The 25,531-nt window shown below is 45.2% G+C and overlaps 1 protein-coding gene, 1 long non-coding RNA gene and 1 pseudogene across 2 annotated transcripts; all 3 read right to left on the bottom strand.

Annotated features, from left to right (window-relative positions):
* Positions 1 to 210: 210 nt before the first annotated feature.
* On the bottom strand, positions 211 to 1,544 carry LOC136511640 (uncharacterized). The gene is made up of 3 exons (XR_010772785.1): positions 1,395 to 1,544; positions 725 to 855; positions 211 to 304 (listed from the first exon to the last, which is right to left on the bottom strand). It is a non-coding gene; the product is annotated as an uncharacterized lncRNA (long non-coding RNA).
* An 811-nt stretch (positions 1,545 to 2,355) lies between these two features.
* LOC136510357 (probable folate-biopterin transporter 4) lies at positions 2,356 to 9,339 on the bottom strand (annotated as a pseudogene).
* An 11,536-nt stretch (positions 9,340 to 20,875) lies between these two features.
* On the bottom strand, positions 20,876 to 23,827 carry LOC136511975 (calcium-transporting ATPase 4, endoplasmic reticulum-type-like). The gene is made up of 6 exons (XM_066505978.1): positions 23,703 to 23,827; positions 23,295 to 23,573; positions 22,733 to 23,110; positions 22,282 to 22,391; positions 21,928 to 22,156; positions 20,876 to 21,820 (listed from the first exon to the last, which is right to left on the bottom strand). Exons 1-6 carry the CDS (start codon positions 23,751 to 23,753, stop codon positions 21,245 to 21,247), a joined length of 1,623 nt encoding a protein of 540 aa, XP_066362075.1. The 5' UTR covers positions 23,754 to 23,827; the 3' UTR covers positions 20,876 to 21,244.
* Between the last annotated feature and the right edge of the window lie 1,704 nt (positions 23,828 to 25,531).

Genomic DNA, 25,531 nt, shown 5'->3' with positions numbered 1-25,531 from the left:
GTCGCAAAAGTGACCATAGACAGTAGGGTAACTCATTTCAAGAGCCTTTTTAATTAACTATTATACATTGAAGCCAAGTTTATTGTTTTATATATCAGGAAAACAAAATATATAATCAAGTGTATTGTACAATCTATTTATTTGTAGCGGTGCCAATGTAGGTACCATTGGCAAACTGCAATTGTCATGACTGTACAATTCACCTACCGTGGAATGTCATAAATCTCCAAGTTTTGGAAGCCGAGTTGAAGAAAATGAACATGAAATTTTAGGAATCTTGAGTTGAAGAAATCAGATCACAAGGCTGCAAGGAAACAAAAAAATCACTTAGATTAACTTCCTATACCACTGTAAAGGTGGACTTAATTGGTATTTTGAGCAACGACATGTAGATTGTTGGACAAAAACTTCCAGGAAGATGATCGATGGGACCTTAAACCTCAAAGTAAGTGCGAAAAGAAAATAGTGTTTAATTAAAGAAAGAAATGTATGGGAGTCATATAGTATACATGGTGTCCAATTAAAGTGATAGGCGTAAAATTACAATAAACTGAAATGCAAAACAACCTTTGATATGAAATTAGAATAAACCAAAATGCAAAATGTTAATTTCAAAACTAGCAGATATTCCATATGATAAATAGAGAAGGCGCATATAATCTAAAAATGTCACATTGAAATCTAAGGACCATGGTAAGTGGGTCTGGAGTTGAGTTCACTATACCTGCTTATTTCATCTCTTTGTAATAAGTCTTATCCTAGTGTACAAAAAGCATTGGTGTGCTGAGCATAGAGCACATGTGAATCACAAGTTCATAGAATGTAATCATTCATCCAATGCACATATACCTATACCTGCACATCAGAAGTTCAATGTGGAAGGCACTCAGAGTTGTGGTAGACAGACTGACATGTACAATAATAGGTGCCGGAAGCAGCCAGCTATAAAGCAACTGAATCTTGTAAGTTTTCTTATAGGAGCATCAAAAATACAAAAACAATAAAATGGAACTGCACCCCAAAAAAATAAAAATAGACCATGAATCTATTAAACTTTGTAAGATGCATCCAAGTAACCTATACCTAACTAAATGAGACATTCAGGTTCGATCTCAAAGCCAAGCTCACTGTCAGACAATTGATGTAAGCAATATGAGAAGCTGATCTCATACCACGAACTTGCAGAACTATCAGCTGATCTCATACCACGAACTTGTTCACACAACCAGCAACTTCACTGATGATAACAGGGCAAAATAAATTGCAGTTGCATGGAGTTTTTTTTTCAGTATTTTAGACAGCTTTTTCTGCATATATATAGTTAAGCATCAAAAACACCTCAATAAAAACTATACAGGCAGGACCATTAATCCAAAGTATGTATTACTGCTTACAATGGAAAATATGCTGTCAAGCATTTATAGTTGCCAGGATAAGCTTATCCACTGCGAGGAACAAAATGCAGGCAGTATGTGCATGTGCAGATTGGGTGGGGGTGATGTCAGATTAGATGAGGCCTAAAGGAAGAATCTGAAGATTTTAACTTAATTACCTTGTGTCTCAGGTTTGGTCACTCAACGGGCATCCAGGAGGGCACTCAACACTCAACAGGCATCTGGCAGAGATGCAACCTCATTAGTTTTTCTTCTAGAACGACTTATGGAAACAAGAAGCATTTTTTGCAGACTCAGAGCAGCAATAACACTGCATTAGAGAAGTTAATAAGCTGATCAAAATGGCAAAATTTTCAAAAAAATGCTACCATTATAGATACCTATGTCTGATTAAACTTTTAACCTTACATCAAGACATACCGTCTAAGATTGGTAGGTTAGATGTTCACCAATAATCCAATATATTGTTATAATAGTATAGTGCCCGTGCTAACGCCACGACTTTATTTTAAGGATGCACATTGAAACAACCAAACTACGGTGGTACTTCGTCACATAAATAGAGTACAACAAGACAATTAAGAGAGATTCCAATTCATTGCATCATTTTCAGTATATTATAGAAACTTGTCCTATACATACACCATTTAGAGAATGTGTATTATACAGCTAAATTTAACAAAAAAAAAACATCAGAAACATTTAGCCAGGTATAAAACATAAATTCTCAATTCTTGCTACCTCTACCGATCTGCCAATGTTGTTTTCTTACTTCAGGTGATGTCCAGACATCCCAAACATTCGACTGACCTTTTGGACATGCAACGGCTACTCTATCAGTACTACAGATTAGTGAAAACAGAATGAAGTTGAATTAAGAACGACAAGCTTAGAAGCTTAGACAAAAAGAAGGCGTCTACATTTAAGGGGACCTTATTCTTTGAACACACCAATAATTATATCAACATAGGTTGCGTCAGTCTCAGTCTACTGAGTAAGAATAGAAGTTAAGACAGTGTGATTACTACAATGGTGGTCAAAGATCCTCGTTAAATTTAGAGTTTGCAAATGTAAGTATATCCAGTCATGGCAAGACGAATAGATCATCAATTAAACATGCACAACAGTAAAACACTAATCGTTCAACTTAATCGAATAGACCTCCAAGCACGAGCGCGTCTGAAACAGTTTTCACTGTTCCAATGGATATAATGATCATATTTATAGCAACAAGTTTGGAGTATATGCACAAATCACTTCGGAACACATGCACAACGCAGCTAATGAAAAGCAAAGACATGAACAGATTTATTCATTAGCAACATCACTTTCATGTTTTTTTTTCATGTTTGTTCTCATTTCTACACATGTCAAGTAGCATCAACATCTGTCAACATCAAGTAACTTTCATCTTTGCCTAAAAATCTATTGCACTCTTCTTTCCTCTCATCCTGGAACAGAGCTGTATGCATCTGTCAACAAAACTGTCTATCTTCCAACTATCTTTAATTTCCTTCCTATGATGCGTATATTCCTCTCACTCTGGTACAGAGCTGTAACATATGTGGCTTGAGTCAGGAATTTGAGGTTCAAGCGCAGACCATTACCTTCAGACAGGAACAAAATAAGTATGGTCAGGCCCGCACCCCTCAACCTATGATGTTAGTCCTGTGACTTCCTTTGGAATCAGAGATAGGAACCCAATCGGTAGGAGAGTACAAATCATCTGTACTCCCAAACCCAGAGCAAGATTGTCAAACTGCCCTGTGGTGAGGTTCAAAGCTGATGCCAGAGCAGACCCCAGGAATGAACCTAATGTTGAACCAAGGTTGTTGATTGACATGAAAAGAGCAAACAGTGTGCCCTCCCAGGTGGGCAAAGCTGTCCTGACAGGATCAGGAACGACATCATCCTGCCAAACAGAAGCTTGCAAATGGTTTGAGATCAAATGCCATAGAGCTACTTAGTTCACAACTAAAAGAAAGCATACTTGAACTGGTTGATTGCATCAGCCAAACCAGAACCCCACAGCACCATGTACTTATCGGCAATTCCATACTGAATGTGTAACCGTGACACCAAAATAATGTCCAGTAGGGTAATTACCGCAAGACCGACATGAGCAAACCTGGAAAAATCAACAGCACATGTTAAAAGTAGCGGACATAACAGCTTTGAATAGATATTTACATTTTTTTTACTGTGGCCAATGACTTCTAAAAGTTTAGTTCGTGTCTTGGAACAAGAGTAACTAATAACAAAACCTACAAACCTTATTTGTTTACCAAAACAACAAAGTTGGGCTAGAAGGGGCTTAATAGTAACTAAATGTGACCAGCTGTGGCTTAGAAGCATAGCATAGTGCACATAAAGGAAAAGGGGGATGTAATCCAACACGCATTCAGTTTAATGCACACGTGCAATTTTTTTTAGAGGAAATGCAGTAGGGGAGACCTCTACTGTGCAACAACAACAACAACAACAACAACAAAGCCTTTAAGTCCCAAACAAGTTGGGGTAGGCTAGAGTTGAAACCCAACAGAAACAATCAAGGTTCAGGCACGTGAATAGCTGTCTTCCAAGCATTCCTATCTAAGGCTAAGTCTTTGGGTATATTCCATCCTTTCAAGTCTCCTTTTATTGCCTCTACCCAAGTCAACTTCGGTCTTCCTCTGCCTCTCTTCACGTTACTATCCTGACTTAGGATTCCACTACGCACCGGTGCATCTGGAGGTCTCCGTTGCACATGTCCAAACCATCTCAACCGGTGTTGGACAAGCTTTTCTTCAATTGGCGCTACCCCTAATCTCTCACGTATATCATCGTTCCGAACTCGATCCCTTCTTGTATGCCCGCAAATCCAACGCAACATACGCATTTCCGCGACCCTTAGCTGTTGAATATGTCGTCTTTTCGTAGGCCAACATTCTGCACCATACAACATAGCAGGTCTAATCGCCGTCCTATAAAACTTGCCTTTTAGCTTCTGTGGTACCCTTTTGTCACATAGGACACCAGACGCTTGCCGCCACTTCATCCACCCTGCTTTGATTCTATGGCTAACATCTTCATCAATATCTCCGTCCCTCTGTAGCATTGATCCTAAATATCGAAAGGTATCCATCCTAGGCACTACTTGACCTTCCAAACTAACATCTTCCTCCTCCCGAGTAGTAGTGCCGAAGTCACATCTCATATACTCAGTTTTAGTTCTACTAAGTCTAAAACCTTTGGACTCCAAAGTCTCCCGCCATAACTCTAGTTTCTGATTCACTCCTGTCCGGCTTTCATCAACTAGCACTACATCGTCCGCGAAAAGCATACACCAAGGGATGTCCCCTTGTATGTCCCTTGTGACCTCATCCATCACTAAAGCAAACAAATAAGGGCTCAAAGCTGACCCTTGATGTAGTCCTATCCTAATCGGGAAGTCATCCGTGTCTCCATCACTTGTTCGAACTCTAGTCACAACATTATTGTACATGTCCTTAATGAGCCCGACGTACTTCGTTGGGACTTTATGTTTGTCCAAAGCCCACCACATAACATTCCTTGGTATTTTATCATAAGCCTTCTCCAAGTCAATAAAAACCATGTGTAGGTCCTTCTTCTTCTCCCTATACCGCTCCATAACTTGTCTTATTAAGAAAATGGCTTCCATGGTTGACCTTCCGGGCATGAAACCAAATTGGTTCATAGAGACCCGCGTTATTGCTCTCAAGCGATGCTCGATAACTCTCTCCCATAGCTTCATAGTATGGCTCATCAACTTAATTCCCCGGTAATTTGTACAACTTTGAATATCCCCTTTATTCTTGTAGATCGGTACCAATATACTTCTCCTCCACTCATCAGGCATCTTGTTTGATCGAAAAATATGGTTGAACAACTTGGTCAACCATACTACAGCTATGTCCCCGAGGCATCTCCACACCTCGATTGGGATACCATCCGGTCCCATCGCCTTACCTCCTTTCATCCTTTTCAACGCCTCTCTGACCTCAGATTCTTGGATTCTCCGCACAAAGCGCCTATTGGTGTCATCAAAAGAGTCATCCAACTGAAAGGTTGTGTCCATATTCTCACCATTGAACAATTTGTCAAAATACTCTTGCCATCGATGTCGGATCTCATCGTCCTTTACCAAGAGATGCTCCCTTTCATCCTTAATGCACTTAACTTGGTTGAAGTCCCGTGTCTTTCTCTCACGAACCCTAGCCATCCTATAAATGTCCTTCTCTCCTTCCTTCGTACTCAAATGTTGGTAAAGATCCTCGTACGCTCTACCCTTTGCCACACTTACAGCTCGCTTTGCAGTCTTCTTTGCCACCTTGTACTTCTCTATGTTGTCCACACTCCTATCATGGTACAAGCGTCTATAGCATTCTTTCTTCTCCTTAATAGCCCTTTGGACTTCCTCGTTCCACCACCAAGTGTCTTTAGCCTCGCGTCCCCTTCCTTTGGTTACTCCACATACCTCTGAGGCTACCTTCCGAATGTTGGTTGCCATCTTGTCCCACATATTGTTTATGTCGTCTTCTTCCTTCCAAGAGCCCTCTTTGATAACCCTTTCCCTAAATACCTCTGACGTCTCCCCTTTCAGTTTCCACCACTTTGTTCTTTCAATCTTAGCTTGTTTATCCCTACGGGCACGCACCTGAAAACGAAAATCTGCCACCAAAAGCTTATGTTGAGAAACAACACACTCCCCTGGTATCACCTTGCAATCCAAGCATACTCGTTTGTCCTTTCTTCTTGCGAGGACAAAGTCAATCTGGCTACAGTGTTGTCCGCTACTGAAGGTCACTAGATGAGATTCTCTCTTTCTAAAGAAAGTGTTGGCTATCATCAGGTCAAAAGCTACCGCGAAGTCCAGAACTTCCTCCCCCTCCTGATTCCTACTACCATACCCAAAACCTCCATGAACTGCCTCGAAACCTGCGCTTGTAGTACCTACATGCCCATTAAGATCTCCTCCTATAAAAAGCTTCTCACTACTAGGTATAGCTCTAACCAGGCCATCTAAGTCTTCCCAGAACTGTCTCTTAGCACTCTCGTCGAGGCCTACTTGGGGGGCATACGCACTAATTACGTTCAAGACCATATCACCAACGACAAGCTTGACTAAGATAATCCTATCTCCTTGCCTTCTCACTCCCACCACACCATTCTTGAGGCTCTTATCAATCAAAACTCCTACTCCATTTCTATTCGCGACTGTCCCTGTGTACCAAAGCTTGAAACCTGTATTGTCCACCTCCTTCGCCTTCTGACCCTTCCATTTAGTCTCTTGAACGCATAATATATTTACACGCCTCCTAGTCGCGGTATCAACTAATTCTCTTAACTTACCTGTAAGTGACCCTACATTCCAACTACCTAAACGGATCCTAGTTGGTTTGACTAGCTTCCTTACCCTTCGCACCCGTCGACTCTGATGCGAAGACCCTTGCTCATTTTTCACTACACCCGGGCGCCGATGTAGCGCGCCACTAAGGAAGCGACGACCCGATCCTTGGTTACTTGACACCATGCCCAGATCACGACACGGCGCGTCACAGGGGTGACGACCCGGCCCTTGCCCATTTAACACCATACCCGGGTTCCGATATGGCGCGTCGCTAAGAGGGTTACGCCCCAACGATTTTCTTTCGGGTTTCATCTCCATTTAAGTGGCTAAGTTTTTACATTGGCTCGCCACGCCTAACACAACCCTCCTCCTTTACCAGGGCTTGGGACCTGCTATGCTGGGACACCAAAGGCGCCCCACCATAGGCGGAGTTGGGAGACCTCTACTGTGCAATTTATTTTATTATAAAAAGAAAGAGAAAGAGAGTTACAGGAAAAGAAGACAAAACCTGTACAGTGCAAATATGTAGGAACCAGGCAGGTGCTGGACAAAGGAGTTGAAACTTAGCCAAGAAAAGAAGAGGGTGACAACTTATTCAAGTACAATAACCATATATTTGTCAAGACAAATAATGTACTTATAGTAAAGCTACTTTGTCCCGTTAATCCATATGGACATGATGACAAAAGGAAAAATATCACACACACAAACTTCAATGGATTACTTACACAAGAATATTCCTGAGCTTCTTCTGCTTAAAATAGCGGTTGTAGGTGTAGGTGCCAAGCATTAGACTGAACCACCCAATCACACGTGCAGTCCCTAGAAAGGATACCTCCAAATTTAGGTCCTCTGTTTGATAATAGAACATGACTGTGGAGATATTTGAAATTGTTACATTTGACAAGAAAAACCATGCCATAGGCCTGGAAAAATAAAACAAAATTAACAATTAGTACCTTCTATCAAATTAGGGGTATACAATGGGCAAAATATAGGAAAAGAATCTTTGCTTACCGCAGAATGTTTGGCTGCTTAAAAGCTGTGCACCGACTGAAGAAGGCTGATCTCAAAGACAAACATGGCAACAAATTAATTGGTCCATTGTGTTTCTCATCAGACTCAGTTCGCTTTGACAGTGATCTCCTTTTATTATTTTTACGAGTTCCCTTTTGGGCCTTCTAGTGTAGGTATGGAGTCAGTTCCAAGCATCAAAATTGAAGCTGAGTCAAAACAATAACTATTCATGGAGTAAAACAGTAAAACCCTTATCAGTTACAAATTAAGAAAGATGGAATGCAGAATAAAAGGAATATATTCTTGCAAAAAGAAAAAACAGGTTGTCGGCTATCATGTCATAGTGAATCACATTCACGGAGTCCATGTTAGTTCATGTTCACCTCATTGAAACCAGAAATAAGAGAGCAGAGAAAATATAAACTATCAAGTGACATATTGTACATTATGGGTTCTATTTCAATATCAGTCCTTTATATGCATGAAAAGCTCAAGCTTCCACAACAAATTTGTATTATAGAAACTGAGTCCTAAGTACTAAAGAAAGACCAGTTACTCTCAATCCAATCCCATGTTTATTTACTCACCGATGTCCGATAAAGCTCCATGCACCTGAACTCCATCCCGCTTTGCGCATCTCCGGCAAGCACACATGTCTGTTGTATTTCCTGTTGCCTGCTGTATTTCCATGCTGCTGGTTCCATTGGAGCCGCTCCATCTTGAATGAGTGAACAAATTAGTTATATCGAGGAAGCACAACAAACATCATCGACCTAAAAAAAGAATGAAAGCATGAATCAGTTCTTTAGCAAAAAACACAACCACAAGATGCAAGCAACCACAGGCAACCTCTACTGTAAAAAAAATCACTACAATAGAGAGAAAATTTCAAATTTGAGCTAATTATCATACAGAGTACAGGACCATCCTGCTTGTTGCATCTTAGAAAAGGGAATGGACAGGATCTATTTACCTGTATACCATTGCACACACTGGTTGCAGTACCCTAATTATTAGATAACCATGTACCCTTTTCACACCAATTAAAACATTTTCAATAATGATTCTCTTTCTGTATAGCAAACCATGTTTAAATGATTCTTAAATTATCCTAAATTATTCCTTATGCACACATAAAATTATTCTCATCTATTAAGCGCTCTTTTTGTTTTGCAACTCCAGCAACTCCAAGGCACTAAACTGGTAGGCGCTAAGCTATATGGATTACAAGAGTCAAAATACATGTAAAAAAATGGATCATCTGAGCCATTTCAACAAACACGTTGTGTGCAAGTGGATCATACGGACCATCCCAACCACCAAACTGGCAGGCGCAAGGTGACCACGGCCTAGCATCCCAAAACAGACGGAAAAAACCATCGCAGCAAGGAGATATATCACACATACATCAAAATATCTAGCATCTAGATCTGGTGGAAGGTGAAGTCGTGGAGATAAAGAGGCTAACCATGGGGGAGGAGGCAGATCGATGGCCTTCCGCATGAGGCTGGAGTCACTGGAGCACGCCTTGTCGGCGGTCTCGGAGAGGTTGCCACCGCCGTAGCACTCCTTGGGCATCCCCCACGACGCGGCGCTCTCGTCCTCGCCGTCCTCCCACTCGTCGGAGTCCGCGGCTGAGAGGAGCAGATGTCGATGACGAAGGTCCACCCTCGTAGGGGTTATCGCCGGGTCCGGCGATGGTGCCCGTGAGGTAAGACATGTTGGCGCCGGTGGCCGCGGGCCTGGCCGCGCCCCCGGCTGTAGGCGGCGCCGCCGGCCACGCACCTGAGCCTGGACTGTCGATGCCGACGGCGCCACGGAAGTGCCAACGCGACTTGGAGGCAGTCTCCGAGAAGATCTCATTGGACTTTTTCGCCGTCTCCGAGACCAGCGCCGACGAGTGCTTGGCCACCTCCACGGAAAGCTCCTGCGACCGCTTCACCGCCTCGCCGGCGAAGGCTCCGACGGCAGCGCCCTCGGTGGCCACGCGTCGGCAGTCCCGCCCCCGGCAGCCGCGCCCCAGCAGGCCGGCGCACCCGCGCTGTCTTGCCTGGCACCACCACCGCCGTGATCCATAGGCGTCCCGAGGGAATCCGCCACCGCCGCGTCCGCCCTGCACAGATCCAGAGCGGTGGTGCACTGGTGCTGCCCTGGCGGTCGTCCCGTACTTCGCGCGTGCTTGATGGTCGCACGGTTCGAGGGGCTATGGCCCCCAGCCACGGATCGCATGGTGACGACGTGGCTGCGGATGGCGGGCGACCTGGCGTCCTTGGTTGGTGCCCTCACCTGGTGGGCGGCTCCCTCGCCTTGGGGGATGAGAGATGGAGGAGTCATCGTCGCACGCGTGGGAGAGGAGGCGTCGGGGAAGTGGGGGAGTCGTGCGGGGTGGGAGGCGTCGAGGGTGAGGGGGAGACAAATGTTGCATCAAAAACATGTCTACGCTTCGTTCTTTGCAGTTGTAAGAGACTCTCTGTTTCAAAAAAAAAAATCACACGTAGACTTGTGTAGTTGAAATCATCTTAAGTTGACTAAATTTATAGAAAAATATTAGTAGCATTTATATCTCTATGTAAGTCTATTATGAGAAATATATTCAATGTTTTTTTTATCGTGCTATTACATCACAAATATTAGTAATCTCCGGTATATATTTGATTAAAATTAAAATTGTCTGACTTTTCGAGAAGTGAGATGGCACTCTTTGTGGGACAAGAGAGTAAATGCTACTAGTAGTTGTTATATAACTTTAGTCAAACTGCAAATCGTTTGACTCCCAAAGTGAGTATGTATTACCTCCATCCAAAAAAAATTAGTCAAACTATCTTAAATTCAAGTAAATTTATAGAAAACATTAACAATATGTATCACTCCAAATAGACATGTAATAAAAATATATTTCATTACAAATATTTTAATACTTATTTGATATGAAAAAAAATGAACTTTAATATTGGTTGAATTTGAAATTATTTTGTTTTTAACACTATTTCAGAACTGCATTCTTTAATGGATCGAGTAGTGTCGGTGCTTTCGGACCACCGATGAGTAAATTTGTATTTGCGCGTGAGGCTCGGATGGTGTGCTCAGAGGACACAAGAGTTTATACTGGTTCGGGACGGAACGTGCCTACGTCCTAGTTTGTCGATGCTCAGTGTTACCAGGCACTTGGTTTGTAGTAGGGGTTACAAACAGGTGAGAGAGGGAAAGGATCCCAAGCCTCTAGTGGAAGGAGTGAGCGGGGGCTGAGAGCTCGATTGCCGCTCAGTCGTGTGCTCGTGTCGTGCTCTTGTGTTCTGATCTCATATTTTTTTGCCTCCCCTCCATGAGGCGTCCTGCTTCCCCTTTTATAGACAAAGGGAAAGCGTGCGTTACAGAGGAGGAAAAGTGAAAGTGCATCTAGCCCTTTAGTGGGTTTTGGATGATTGAATGACAACGTGATTAAAGGTCTAACCCGTTTGCTAAGTGTGGACAGGTAATAAGTTATCTCACAGATGCTTAATGAAGCCAAAATAATGTGTTGTTGTATAAACTAATCTAGTTCAAGCACAAGACAACAATGTAAATGGAATTCATGCAAATGCTTATTTATTGTGGGATTTCTCTGTACTATGTGAAAGCAAGCACGGTAAGAATTAATTAATGAGACATGAGGGATTGCATATGAAATAGTCTCATATTTGAAGCTTGCTAAATTGAAATGAAAAAGATAACAATACAAATGAATGAATGATTCAACATAATATGTGACTTGATGGCTTGAGATGGTGAAGATAGCAAGAAAAGGTTTCGAGGTACTAAGTAAGGGTGAAGGGCAAGCGATGGCTTGGCGGCCGAAGAACCTAGCTAGGGTGAAGAAGGAAGTACTTGCATTTAGTTGAGGTACTAATCAAGCTATGATGGTCATGTTGATGTGGAGGATCAAATCACTATTGGAGTATTTAATGGAAGTGACTTGATACATTTGGGATTATTCATATTTGATGAATGGAATCAAGTCACGTGCTCAAGATAGCTATGCTCAAGTAAAAAGATCAATATCGACATGTTGGCACCCTCACTCGATTAAGATTGAAAGACACGACTTCGGTTGAAAGAGATCAACTCAAAAGGTTTAAAGTCGTTATACATTTGAATTTGAGTTAATAGGAATACCGTACTACTAAGAGGGATGCATCATGTTTCTAGATGATTATTCATAAGTGCTCAAGCCAACCTATGTGAGGTTTGAGTGAAAGAGAGAAGACAGAAATTAATGTTGTTCTATGACATTTGTGTGACATAGGAGGGATGTTTTTCAAAACCCATAACTAGCATGTGTAGGTGGTGTGAATTTGAAAAACTATTTGAATCTTGGTCTTTGTGACCTAATCTTGTCATGTGATGATTATAACTCTCCTTGATTGTTTGATTCGCTAATCACACATGGCATGGCTTTCTTGAGTCCACATTCTACTATGACTCACTATATCTCTCTCAAGTAAGCAAAATCATGTTTATGCCAAATATTTGGAAAAGAGAAGTGCTACTCTTGGCATTTGGATAAGAAAAGTAGTTACACCTTATTTGGATCAAGGACATATATGTTTTGGATCAAGAAATGATAGAGAAGGGGATTGGAATCAAGTGAATGAAATTTGGAACAAGTTGGACTGGTCCCGCAAATACTAGACGTGTCCAGTATCCGTGGGAGAGCTAGGTCAAATACCCTTTCGGCCCAAGTCCAGGGCCCACTCCACTCATTCTATCTCAACCGTCACTACCGCCGCTCACCCTCTCCCTCGCCCGCACTCCTCGCCATTACCAGTCAAAGAAAGAAAAGAAGAAGGAGAAGGCAAGGATGGGATAAGGATTAAAGGTTTCCCACATCAAGATTCTGAGGATAGCTCCGTGGATTTGAGATCAATTTCGATGATCTCCACCCTAGGTATTTCAAATCCTGGAACCTGTTCGATCTATTGGATAGTGAATCATTTTCAAATCCTTTTGGTAGAAGCAAAGTATTGTTGGTGAGAAAGCTGCCCACAATTTTTGGAATGGATTGATTGAGATTGATGTCAAGGCCCCTGCTTGGGCTGCTATGCACGCGCATACCGGACGTGTCCGGGAGCCAACAGTGCACCTTCTGCTATAGTCTTGACTCAATACTCATTGATTATTGTCTCTATATGTATGATTGTTTGTCTAAATTAATTTTGCAAACCTTGACCTTGGATGGGATAGGTGATTGCAAGATTTTGGATAAATAATTGTATATATATAGACGATGATATAAGAAATATTGTTTGGGCATGTATCTAAGATTCTTTGCAAATCATTTTGGATACAGGGCAGTAGCCATGAGTGGAAGACAGGAACCCAGATCCAAGCATAGGCATGATCCAGCATTAGAGAAATACAAGAAGGCAAGGCAGGACTTGCATCCCAGATTTAGTCAGCAGCAGCAGGAGACCCTCTAGAGCCACTAGGGGCGCTCCACAGTACAGAGAGAGTGGTGATGGTGATAGCAGCCCCTCTTCTGATTATGAAACTAAGGATTACAGAGTTGAGCACAGGAAGAGAAAGAGCACTTATAGAGAATCAGATGGTGGTGACAGCTCTGAGGAGATAGAGGAGGAGCAGCAGGCACCTCTAGTGCACCACCCAGGTCAGGGCATGCACTATGGCCTTCTTGAAGTACATGCTCTAGTTTTACCCAATTATGTTGTCAGTCAACTACAAAGAAAAGGGTATGACTAAGAGAGCAAGAGATCAGAGGAGGATTGATCCTAGAGGTTTGCCTAGGATTCAGTATAATCATCGCTTTCACACTATGTTCCATCTAGATTATTACACTAGTGTGATACTTGCTAGGAATCCTATGGTAGCCAAGTCTTAGTGGATAGATTGGAAATATGTCAGAGAGCTACAGAAGTCCTCCATTGACTATGCTATTGCCACTTTTCACCGCATAGGTGTATACACACTCATAGAATTTGTGCATGATTGGAACTCTGAAGTAATTGCACAGTGCTATGCCACTTTGTTTGTGGAAGAGGAGCCGAGGCGTATGCATTGGATGCTTGAGGGCCAGTGGTACAGTGTAAACTACGACGCCTTTGTAGCTTTTCTTGGCTTCTCAGAGGAGGATCTTCAGAGAGACAGAATCCACACAGAGCATGTGTTACCTCCTGAGCAGCTTGCCTACATATACCCACCAGGAGGTGAGAGAGGAGCAGTTGGAAAGGTAGTTGGTCTTCAACCTACCTACAGGTACCTAGACAGGATGTTCAGGCAGACCATTGATTGCAAGGGAGAAGACAAAGGAAACATTGCTGATTATTCTAGAAACTTGCTCCACAAGATGTCACCAGGTGCACAACCATTCAGTGTTTTTGATTTTATTTGGTTAGAGATCAGGAGTGTGGGTGAGAGGCCGCTCAAGGGCTGTGGATTTGCACCCTACATCATGTATATGATTGAGAAGGTCACAAGACACATTTGAGTATGACAAGAAGCATAAAGTCCTAAAGATAGTAGACGACTTGACAGAGGTTGGAGTAACCCCACCTGGTCTAGGGGGAGCAGCAGAGACAGATGCACCTGAGAGTGGTGTAGCAGCAGCAGGAGCTTCACCTCCACCACGTGCTCCTTCACGTTCTTCTTCACGTCACCACAGTCCTCCTTCTCCTATTAATAAGATGTTCAGTGCTATATTTGGGATGTGTAGAGACATCCAGACCAGGCAGCAGAGAGAGGGATGCTAGGAGAAAGGACACTCAGACTCTGAAGCAGATTGCTGCTAGACTTGAGCTTGATCCTCCTAGGTCTCCATTGTCAGATGAGGTAGCCAGTGAGCCTGAGACTGAGGAAGAGCAGCAGGCCAGATACGCCTAGCTGGTGGGTGAGCTTCCACGCCGGTCAGCTCGCCCAGCAGCCGGCATAGCCACACAACTTGGCACGCCGCTGTGGCCGCCGCTACGTACTCTGCCTCGCACGTAGATAGTGCCACCACCTTCTTTTTCTGTGACAGCCATGAAATTGGGGCCGACCCGAGGAAGACGAGCACGCTAGAGGTGCTCCGTCGCCCATCGATGTCCTTCGCCATATCTGCATCGTTGAACACAGTGAGCTACAGCCTACTCCCACCGGTCCTTGGGAAGATGATCCCATGATCCACTGTCTCCTTGATGTAGCGCAGTAGCCGCTTCACCGCAGCCCAGTGATCCTCTCTGGGATCCTCCATGAAGCGACTGATGTAGCCCACGGCAAACGCAATGTCTGGCCACGTGTGGACTAGGTAGCGTAGACCGCCGACAATGCTCTAGTAGAGTGTCGCATCCGCCTTCGCCGCGGTGCTAGCCTTCGTCAGCTTCAGCCGCTCCTCCATTAGAGTCACGCATGGCTTGCACTCAGTCATACCGCTCCTTTCCAACAGCTTGGAGGCATACGCGCTCTGACCGAGCGTGAGTTCCTCCTTCCCCTGTCTCACCTCGATGTCGAGGTAGTAGGAGAGTGCGTTGAGATCGCTCATTCAAAAATGAGCCGCCATCTCGCGTTTGAAGCAGTCGATGTCCTCCGTGCGCGCGTCGGTGACAATCAAGTCATCCACATACACGCCGATGACGAGCTCCTACTTCCCCCGTCGCCGTGTGTAGAGTGCGTGCTCGGTTGCGCACCTCTGAAACCCAAGCTCGCCCAGCATGGCGTCAAGCTTGGTGTTCCATGGTCGTGGGGCCTGCCGCAGCCTGTAGAGCGCCTTGCGTAGTCAAAGCACCCTGTGCTCTTCTCCCTTGACGGTGAAACCTGGAGGTTGCCTAACGAAGACTGTTTCCGCTAGTTTGCCATTGAGGAAGGCCGATTTAACGTCCAAGTGATGGACAAGCCAGTCCTTTGCTGCTGCCAAGGCAAGTAACAAACGGACCGACTCCATGCGCGCAACTGGCGCAAAGACCTCCTCAAAGTCTATGCCATCGCGCTGAACAAAGCCTTGGGCGATGAGGCATGCCTTGTGCTTGACAATGGCGCTGAGCTCATCCCGCTTGACTTTGTACAACCACTTTAGGCTGATCGGACGACATCCTAGAGGTGGATCGATGAGCTGCCAAGTCTCATTTTCCTCGATCGCCTTCATCTCCTCCAGCATCGCCCGTCGCTAGTTTCCGTCCCGCTTAGCCAGCGCGAACGTGGGTGGTTCCTCTGCACTGACTAGCAGCAGTTCTACGTCATTGAGCAGCCGACCAGCCAGTCCTGAGGGTCCTTTGCCACCGACGATGTCGTCCAGCCTGCGGAACCGCACCTCCTCATCTTCCTGGAAGGCATCCACGAACTTAGTGATGCCACTTGGAGGTGAGACGAACTCGATCGGCGTCGATGGAGTTCTATGTTCTACTGGAGTGCTCGATACAGTACCTGAAGTGCTCAGCACCCTAGGTTCAGTGCTCGACACTACTTCTGGACTTCTCGTCATAACTCCTGCAATGTTTGGCCACACTGTAGGAGTGCCCAACCTCATTCTTGGAGTGGTCGGCACCACTGCAAGACGTCTTGGCTCTACCACGGGAGTGCCCGGCACCCATCCTGGAGTGGTCGCCACCACTATAGAACCTACCGGCACCACTCCTAGCGTGCTTGGCATCCCTCTAGGAGTGCTCGACACTCCTCCTGGAGTGCTCGGCATCCCTCCCGAAGTGCTCGGCACTGCCCTAGGAGTGTTGGGCTCCACCACCGGAGTACTCAGCACTCCTCCCGGAGTGCTTGGCACCTCTTCCCCAGCGTCTCCACCACCATGGATGATCAAGTGCTCGATGACAAAGGTGTTGGTGAAGTCGCCAGCTTCCCCCGTGCTTGGACTGCTCTAGTCCCATGCCGCCTCCTCGTCGGACATGACATCGCGTGAGACAAGCACCTTGTCTCCGCGTGGGTCGTAGAGCCAGTACGCCTTGGTACCCTCCGCGTAGCCTAGGAACACTATGGGTGTGCTCCTGTCCTCCAGCTTGGTGAGGTTCGGCTTCGTCTTCCTGACGTGGCCGATGCAACCGAATGTCCAGAGGAAGGACACGCTCAGTTTGCGCCCATACCAAGCTTCGAACGGCTTTGGTCGGAGCGCGGTTGAGGATGAACACCGCCGTGGTCACTGCCTCCCCCAGAACCTTGCCGACATGCCATTGGCCTTCATCATTGATCGGGCTATGCCGACCACTGTCTGGTTCCGCCTCTCCACCACGCCATTCTGTTGTGGCGAGTACGGCGCGGTGTGGTGTTGCCCCACACCTTGATCCACGCAGTACGTAGCGAACTCCACCGAAGTGAATTCATCGCCGTGATCAATCCTTAGCATGCGGAGCTTCTTGCCACTCTCGGCCTCCACGCGCGTCTTGAACTTCTTGATCGCCGCCGCCGCTTCATCAGGAGTTGCAGCCACATGTAGCGACTGTAGTCATCCATGAGCAGGAGGAAGTACCATCGACCACTGTTTGTAGCAGGCGTGATCGGCCCGCAGAGGTCGCCGTGAACGAGCTCGAGAGCTTCCTTCACGCGATACTTGGCCGCCTTTGGGAAAGGTAGCCTCCTCTGCTTCCTAGCCAGGCAGCTGTCACATAGCTCACCTCCGTGCTTGATATGGGGTAGTCCTCAGACCATCTTCTCCAGCCGACCAAGTGTGTCGAAGCTGAGATGTCCGAACCGGGCATGCCACATCCACGGTTCCTCGGAGTGCCTTGCCGCCAGGCACACCGGCTGCTCTACCTTCAGGTCGAGCAGGTACAACAGGTTCAAGGACCTCTTCACCTTGGCAAGAAGTCGCCGCTCCCGGTCCCTGATCCTAAGGACATCGTCCTTGATCAGTACCTCGCTACCGCGCTCATCCAGCTAACCAATGTTGATGATGCTGGAACGTAGCTGCGGGATGTAATATACATCCGTTAGCACGCGGTGCTCTTCGTTCTGGCATCTGAAGATAATGGTGTCGCGCCCTTGGATAGCCACCCTTGAGCCGTCACCAAACTTCGCCGTACCTGTAACATCGCCGTCGAGCTCAGAGAAGGATGCCTTGGAGCCCATCATGTGGTTGCTGGCACCGAAGTCCAGATACCACCGCTGCTCCTGGTCGGCGCCCACACGTCCAAGGTGAACTTGGGCGCGTGGTTCATCGAGGTTGATGGTCTTCAGGGCCTTCCCAGGTCCTTCCATCGTCGTCGCCTCTTCCTTCTCCTCAGCCTCGACGTCGTGCAGTGCACAGAATATCGCCATCAGATAGTGCCCTCATCCTCATCATCAGCTTGCGCTAGATGAGCTTCAGCCTTCTTCTCCTGCTTGCGGTTTGGGCACTCCCGTGTCCAATGGCCCATCTTCCTGTAACGCCGGTAGGCGTTGGAGTCGACCTGCTTCTTCTCCGAGCAGCCATTGCCATTGCCACCGCGGTTGGAGGAGGCTACCTTCCCAGAGTTCCTTCGAGCAGCCCACTCCTCTTCCGTCAGCAGGAGTTTCCTACTGTCCTTCGTTGCTGTCGCCTGCTCCAGGCGCTCGTCCACCGCCTGCAGATGGCCTGTCACATCCTCAATGGTGAGGGTGGACAAGTCCAGCATCGTCTCTATGGAGAGAGCGATATGGATGTACTTTGCCAGCACGGAGTGGAGGTACTTGGAGACCCCCTCCTCTTTGTCGATGGTGACGCCGTGGCTCTTCAGCTTGCTGATGAGCATCTGCAGACGGAGGGAGAAGTCCACCGTTTCACCATCCTTGAATTTGAGGTTGGCGTACTCCTGCTTCAGAAGCTGGGCCGTCGTCTTCTTTGCGCGGTCGGAACCGATGCGCATCGCCGCAATAGCCTCCCACGCCTCCTTAGCAGAGCTCTTCGTCCCCAACGGCTCCCTGTACTCCGCCGGTATAGCAGCAAGGATAGCCTCCAGCGCTGGTATGTTATCTTCTTCATTGTCGGTGCCCTTGTCAACAGCATTCCAGAGCCATCAGGCTCTGAGCTTGACCTTCATGGTCACCGACCACTCTCCATAGTTGGTGCGAGTCAACGTCGGCCAACTGGTGCCGCTGACCTCCCGCACCGTGCGAACAACGACCTCCGGTCATGGTTGGACAGCCACAGCATGCCACTGATGTCGTCCATCTCCGAACTGCCCGTCATCGCCAGCGGTTAGTCTGGCGACGACGCTTGTACAGCTCCGATACCACTGGTTGGCCCACAGGATCACCGGCTCAGGTGAGTGCTCACCAGCCTTACCGAGTACCCGCTAGTGTTGCCGAGCACCAACTAACCGTGCCGACCACGAACAAGCGTTGTCCGTCCCCACACACTGTGGCTGGAGCTAGAAGAAGAAGGGATAACAGAGCATGCACACACAATACAAGACACCAGCGTTGGCCCAAGCCCTGTCTGTGAGATGGCAAATCTAAGCTCTCTTTATTGAGTTGTCGTGGTAGTCTATTTATACAACTCTATCCATCTAGTCCTAGTACAACGCACATACTGTAACAGTAACTAGATAACATGCAGGGCTGACTCTGCGCCAGCCACTGCATATGCCTACAGTGCTGCAGGTGAGCCGTGCGGCGCCTGCACCTGCAACAGCTGCAGTATCACAGCAGGGGGTCTTTTCGGCGCCGCCTTCCTTTGCTGTGTTCACACAAGGTAGCAGTAGATTATCTAACAATAATTAGTCCGAAAAATTTATATGAAAATTGTAGAGCTGCACAATATTTATTACTTTGTTGTTCATTCACTTATTTGTTAAAATACATCTTCATGTAGAACAATCGATATAATATTTGGATTTATACAAAAAAAAATATAGATATACCATTTTCCATATTAGAAAATAGAAAAATCAAAAGACATAACAGCAAAAAGGAAACACCTTACATACAAAAAAAATAGATATACCATTTTCCATATTAGAAAATAGAAAAATCAAAAGACATAACAGCAAAAAGGAAACACCTTACATTAGCTAGTGCAAGAAACAACCAATATGTGTACGGGTAGTCGCTCATGCACTGGTGGCAATAACTAGAGCAAACGAATAGATGTGAGCACCGGCATGTATTTCATTTCGGTTTCAACGACAATTCCCGAAAGAGTTTGTTTAGTTTCCCATGATATTTTTTTTGTCAAAACCAATTTGTTTGTTTAACCGGCGCTACTTGATGCATTTACCGCACCTAGCTCCCCATCAGGCCATCAGTTAATGGCCACATATATGAATATGCTGAGTACCATCACAACCGTAACTAATCAGATCGACAGCTATAAACAGGGCATGAAGGAATTGTACTCAAACTGGCAGCTAATATTCATTTCCTCAAAAAACAAAATGTATATTCATTGAAGAGAAGGATCTTTTTCTCCGCTCAATATATTTTGTTTTGAGTTTTTGACTAGGTGCTTGGATCGGAGATAGACTTTAGTTTAACCTGTGTTTTCTATACAAAAATATAGTTAGAAAACCCATATTAAGGAAAGTATTTATTTGAATAGAATGTGTTAGAATTAGGGGTACTTTTTGGTTTATTTTAATCCACAAACATGATGTAAACATTATATAAAGCAGTAGTACTCATACAATATATGCAAGTTCAATAACAAGCATAATCATCTCAGTAGACAGCATTAAAAATAATCAAAGAAATCCACTCAAAAAAAATTGACAGCATCCTTGAGTGAGACCAATGCCGAGATCATCGGTGGACGAGCCAAGCATTTTCTTAGCTGATCAAAGTTGAGGGAAAGTAAAGATGCATGATGAATCCCTCTAGCCTCTAGGGTAGCGAAAAAGCCTTCAAAGTTACCTCTCGCTGAAGTTTACTTGACAGTCATGTGTGATTTGTGATTGTCTTTTCCTTTGTGATCATTATAGTTATATTACTGAAGAACTACGGGTACAATTTGTTGTTACAGTTTTATCCATTGCCCGTCTGCGTGGCTTACATGTTCAGAAGTCAGAAGATAGCCTGTTTCAGTCCGCTCCTGGTAAAGCGCTGGACGTGTGCAACTTGTACTGCAGTCAGCTAGGCGAGCACCTCAGCCTGACATTTTTTTTATGTGCTGTTCTTCAGCATTTGGTATCTACGAATGTTACCCCAGTCCATTCACACGCAGTTCCAAGACAATCTAGAGCATAATAAGGTACAATCCCTTGCATAATTGTTGTATTGTATCCCTGCTTCACATGCCTTGCAGCCAAAAAAAACTGAAAAGTATCATCTGAAGTTGACTCAATGCTACATAATTCAAGTTGACTCAATGCTAAAGTATTCACAGGATAATATATGTTGCCAGCTAACCACTTGTTTTTAAGAACAAAGAAGCTACTTTTGTAGCTGTTTTAGCGTTAGGTGGAGAAAGAGAGAGAAACAGTGAAAAAAGTCATTTATCTGCATTTTTTTCCTGTATTGATTGAATAGTTTGGAGCTTAGGAACATTTTTCTCTGAGGTTCATCTTTACATGATTAATGGAATGGTTTAGTAACTGAGCACTGAGTCAATGTTAGCGCTTTACTCGCCCTTCTGCTTCCTCGACCGCCTCTTGGGGCCGGGAGAGCTTGTATACCTGCCCACGAACTTGAGAGCCTCGTCGATGAGCACCACCGGGAGAGCGACCAGCAGAACCAGCAGCCACTCGTTCAGGCTCAGTGGAACGATGCCAAACACTGTAGCAAGGACCGGCACGTAGAGGATCAGGAAGTGGAGCCCGAACGACGCTGACATCGCGACGAGCAGCCATGGGTTGACCCAGGGCGGCATAGTGAGCAAGCTGCTGTCTTCAGAGAGAGCGTTGAGCGAGTTGAACATCTCGATTGCCACCAGGACAGAGAGGGACAGAGTTGTTGCCTTCACTTTTCCTGTGTGGAAGTAGTCGCATGGGTCGTCGAATGTGAAAGTTTTAGTTCCAGCGGTGAAAGGTGAAGCGGTGAAGTTGTCCCAGGAAGAGCACTGGCCCCAGTTTGAAAGCTGTGAGTAACTGACAAGAGTGTGACCGTCTCCAGTAAGGTCAATGCCCATGAAAGACCCATGTGTGTACCATATGACAAAGATGCCAACAGTTGCAATCCCAACATAAAGGCCAATTATCTGCAGACAAGGTAAAAGTCATGAGGGATTGTCTCCAAATATAAGATTCCAAAAATGAGCCAACAGATTCAAGGGATGAATAGTACAAGACAAGGGAGATCATTTACCAGGTAGCGGAACAAAATCCAGGGAGTGATCAGTGAATCATCGCTCCTCCTAGGTGGCTTCTTCATGATGTCCTTGTCAGGAGGATTGAAACCTAAAGCAGTTGCAGGGGGACCATCGGTGACAAGATTGACCCACAGAAGTTGAACAGGTATCAACCCCTCAGGAATGCCCAAGGCAGAAGTTAGGAAAATAGAAGCAACTTCACCAATGTTTGAGGAAATCATGTATCTGCCGCAGCCAAGGAAGACAGTCAAGAACGCTCACAAGGGAAAAAAAGTATGCTGGCACTGTTGGCTGATGAGAACTACTAGAAAGTGTGAACAATAATCAAAACATGCTCTCAGAGCACAAACCTTATGAAAGCTTTCATGTTGTTGTAAATAGATCTTCCTTCACCAACTGCAGAAACTATAGTGCTGAAATTGTCATCAGCCAACACCATGTCAGAGGCCTCTTTGGCAACCTGAAACATTAGAGATTTGTTTTAGAAAAACACTTCAAATTATACCATGAAAAAATCATAGTTTTACATATGAATCTTCCTTGTGGGCACAACAACATATTATAAATCCATGTCCTATAGAATAAAGTTGATGCTGTTAACCCTTGTCTGTTGGCTATATGAAAAGCAGCAAACAAAGAAGCAGTCATTCTCTGGTGGCCAACACCACACCCCTTTCAATAAGTTTACAGCTTCGTCGAGCAGAAATAATATGGCAATTCAAAAGCTGGTAGCTCTAGTCCAGGAAGCTAGAAAGAAGTGATTTGAGGTGAACCTAATAAGATGGAAAACTAAGTACTTACCTCAGTTCCAGTAATGCCCATAGCTATACCAATGTCAGCCAGTTTCAGAGCAGGGGCATCATTGACTCCATCTCCAGTCATGGCGACAACCTCCCCATCTTCTTTCAGCAACCTCACAATCTCTTGTTTGTGCCTAGGTTCTGCCCTAGAGAACAGAAGGCCACCTTTCCCGCGTAGCAGCGCCTTCTTGTCCTCAAGCGCCATGAACTCCTTCCCTGTAAGGCTCTTGAAGGTGATATCCTCATCAGGTGAAAACACACCAATTTCACGGCATATTGCCTCAGCAGTTTCTTTGTTGTCCCCTGTTATCACCATAACACGGATGCCTGCAGCTCTGCAATCTTCAATAGCATCATAGACCTCTTCCCTGGGAGGGTCCTGGCAAATCAAAACATCCATGAGAAAGAAATGTTGATTTTGTATGTAAGAAACCCAAGTGCTAACAAGAGCATTTGACACACTGCGTGTCTCTGTCCCTAAGCAATATATTCCTGTCTATTCCAGATTGTGGAGTGCAGAAACAATTTATTCAATGCAGCTCAAAGTAGGAGCGTTATCTTACCCTTAGGCCCACAAGACCCGCAAATATTAGGTCAGTCTCAATAGCTGCATAATTGGCCGGATCCAGCAAGAGCTTATGAGCAGGATGGTTTTCGCCATCATATGTTGCAAATTCTGCTAGATCCTCCTTGTATGCAAAACCGAGGCAGCGCAGAGCTTTGGTTGACATCTCATGGAGGCTTGCCAGGACAGTTTTCTTTGCTTTCTCATCTAATGGCACCACGGAACCATCCTTCAGTTGAAGCTGGCTACTTCGTTCAAGTAAAGTTTCAACAGCTCCCTGCCATAAATACAAGAACTCTGAATATCAGTCCAGCAAACACGTGATCCAATGAAAAGCATTACTTAGCTTGTACATGAAAAATCGTTCAGTAATCGGTACAAATGCAGGAAATAGGGGAATCAATACCTTCACGAGCAGGGCATTGCTTCCTGAACTGGTTTTCACAATGGCACCCATTGATTTCCTTGTGCGATCAAACTCGAGGGTAGCGATCCTTTTGGCAACATTGTTCCACCATTTGCAGCAGCCTGTCAGCGAACAACATGGCAATCCACTTGTGTGAGACTCCTTGCATGTATGTATTTATTAAGCATCTCTTACAAGGAAGGAAATAGAATGTAAATAAGGTGCGAAGAACGTGTATTTTGTTTCCTAATGTCTCAGACGGATCCAAGGACAGACCATTCTTTCCTCCAGGCAGGCCCATTTTCTCAACCAGAACCTAGAAGTAATAAAAAAAAAGGAAGTTAGCGAAAACGACGCCTTGTTTATTTCCCGACAGCAATCTTGTCCTGTTTAGCATTCGACCAACACATGTGAAAACGAACACCACTTTCAGTTGTCAGTTCTCACCATACTGTGCTTAGTAGGCTGTTTGCAGCATGATGATCAACTACATTTGTAACTGTAACTGGTGAATCAGAGTTACTCCTAACTGGCTAACTAATAAGGATTCGGAGAAGGTAACAATAGCAGAATGTGAACAAGTTTTAGCAATCCTCACCTTTAGAGCTGCCTCTGTCGGCATTCCAGTGGCAACATACTGCTGCGAAGAATGTGCCACATTGGCATCGTTGCACACAGCTGCGACCTTGGCGATCGTCTCAAGGTTGGCATCGATGCTCCCAGTAGGCCAGTCGTGAATTTTCCCGTCATGAGGATCGTAGGTAGTACCGTCCACCTTGAAGCTCCTAACCTCCTGTGAAGAATCACCGATGGCCACGAGCTTGGCCACTGACATCTTGTTGGTGGTGAGCGTCCCGGTCTTGTCGGAGCAGATGACAGTGGTGCAGCCGAGGGTCTCGACGCTAGGCAGCTTCCTGACGAGCGCATTCTTGGAAAAATCCAGAATGTCGGAGCAGATGACGAGCTTCCTGACTCCAGTCTTCATATTTTATACAACCCTGACTTAAATAGTTACAACCCTTTTCAACTACAAGGGCGAAGTGATCTTTTTTCCTATCCAAACTTTCATTCTTCAGCTTTTGGTCTTCAACCTTCTTGATGTCTTCATATCTTGGACTTAGTCGATTCTTACTCCGTTTCTTTTCCAACTCCAGAATGTCAAGCGAAGTCAAATCTTCGTCTTCGCTCGGTTTTGTTTCTTTCTTCTTTTTGGCGAAGACAAATTCCCTTCAGAGTAGACAAACTTCTTCCTGCGAAGTTAAATTTTCATCTTCGTTCTGTTTCTTTTTCCTACAGGCAAACTTTGTTATGGAAATCATAACTTCAACTCCGAAGTTTCAGGGACTGAGTTTTCTTGGCGAAGTTAAATCCCCAACAAAGTTGTTTAAGACTTCGCATCCAAATGGAGGACAAGAACGAAGACATGCGTGCTTCTTTTAGTTTACTATTACTGTTTGTTCGTCACGTTCTTGCACTCCTACAATTTTGAAGGATGCATTTGGGGAAATGGTATTGGCTAGTGCGTGGTATACTGGTATGTGCCAGGAATAGCATTTCTTTCCGAGAGAAACTTGCTAGGGATAGCTCTCATAGCGTTTTCACTATTAAGCAAATTATTTGAAACTAGGGACAATTCAGATTTAGTTTATATAGACGCGGCAGCTTTTCCAACCGCCTCTAGCCAAGATACTGTCTAGCCATCAACCATTTCCGGAGATGGTAGTCTAGCTAGAGGCAGTGTAATCCAGGAGAAACCCACTAGTGAATTGGATCACAGGTCGCGCAGTCTAGGAGCATTGTTGGTAACGTGATCATCCGAAAGAAACCCA

The sequence above is a fragment of the Miscanthus floridulus genome, chromosome 16 (assembly GCF_019320115.1).
Source record: "Miscanthus floridulus cultivar M001 chromosome 16, ASM1932011v1, whole genome shotgun sequence".
Classification (NCBI taxonomy): Eukaryota; Viridiplantae; Streptophyta; class Magnoliopsida; order Poales; family Poaceae; genus Miscanthus; species Miscanthus floridulus.
The sequence above is the reverse complement of the archived record's forward strand: the minus strand, read 5'-3'. Positions and strand labels throughout refer to the sequence as shown.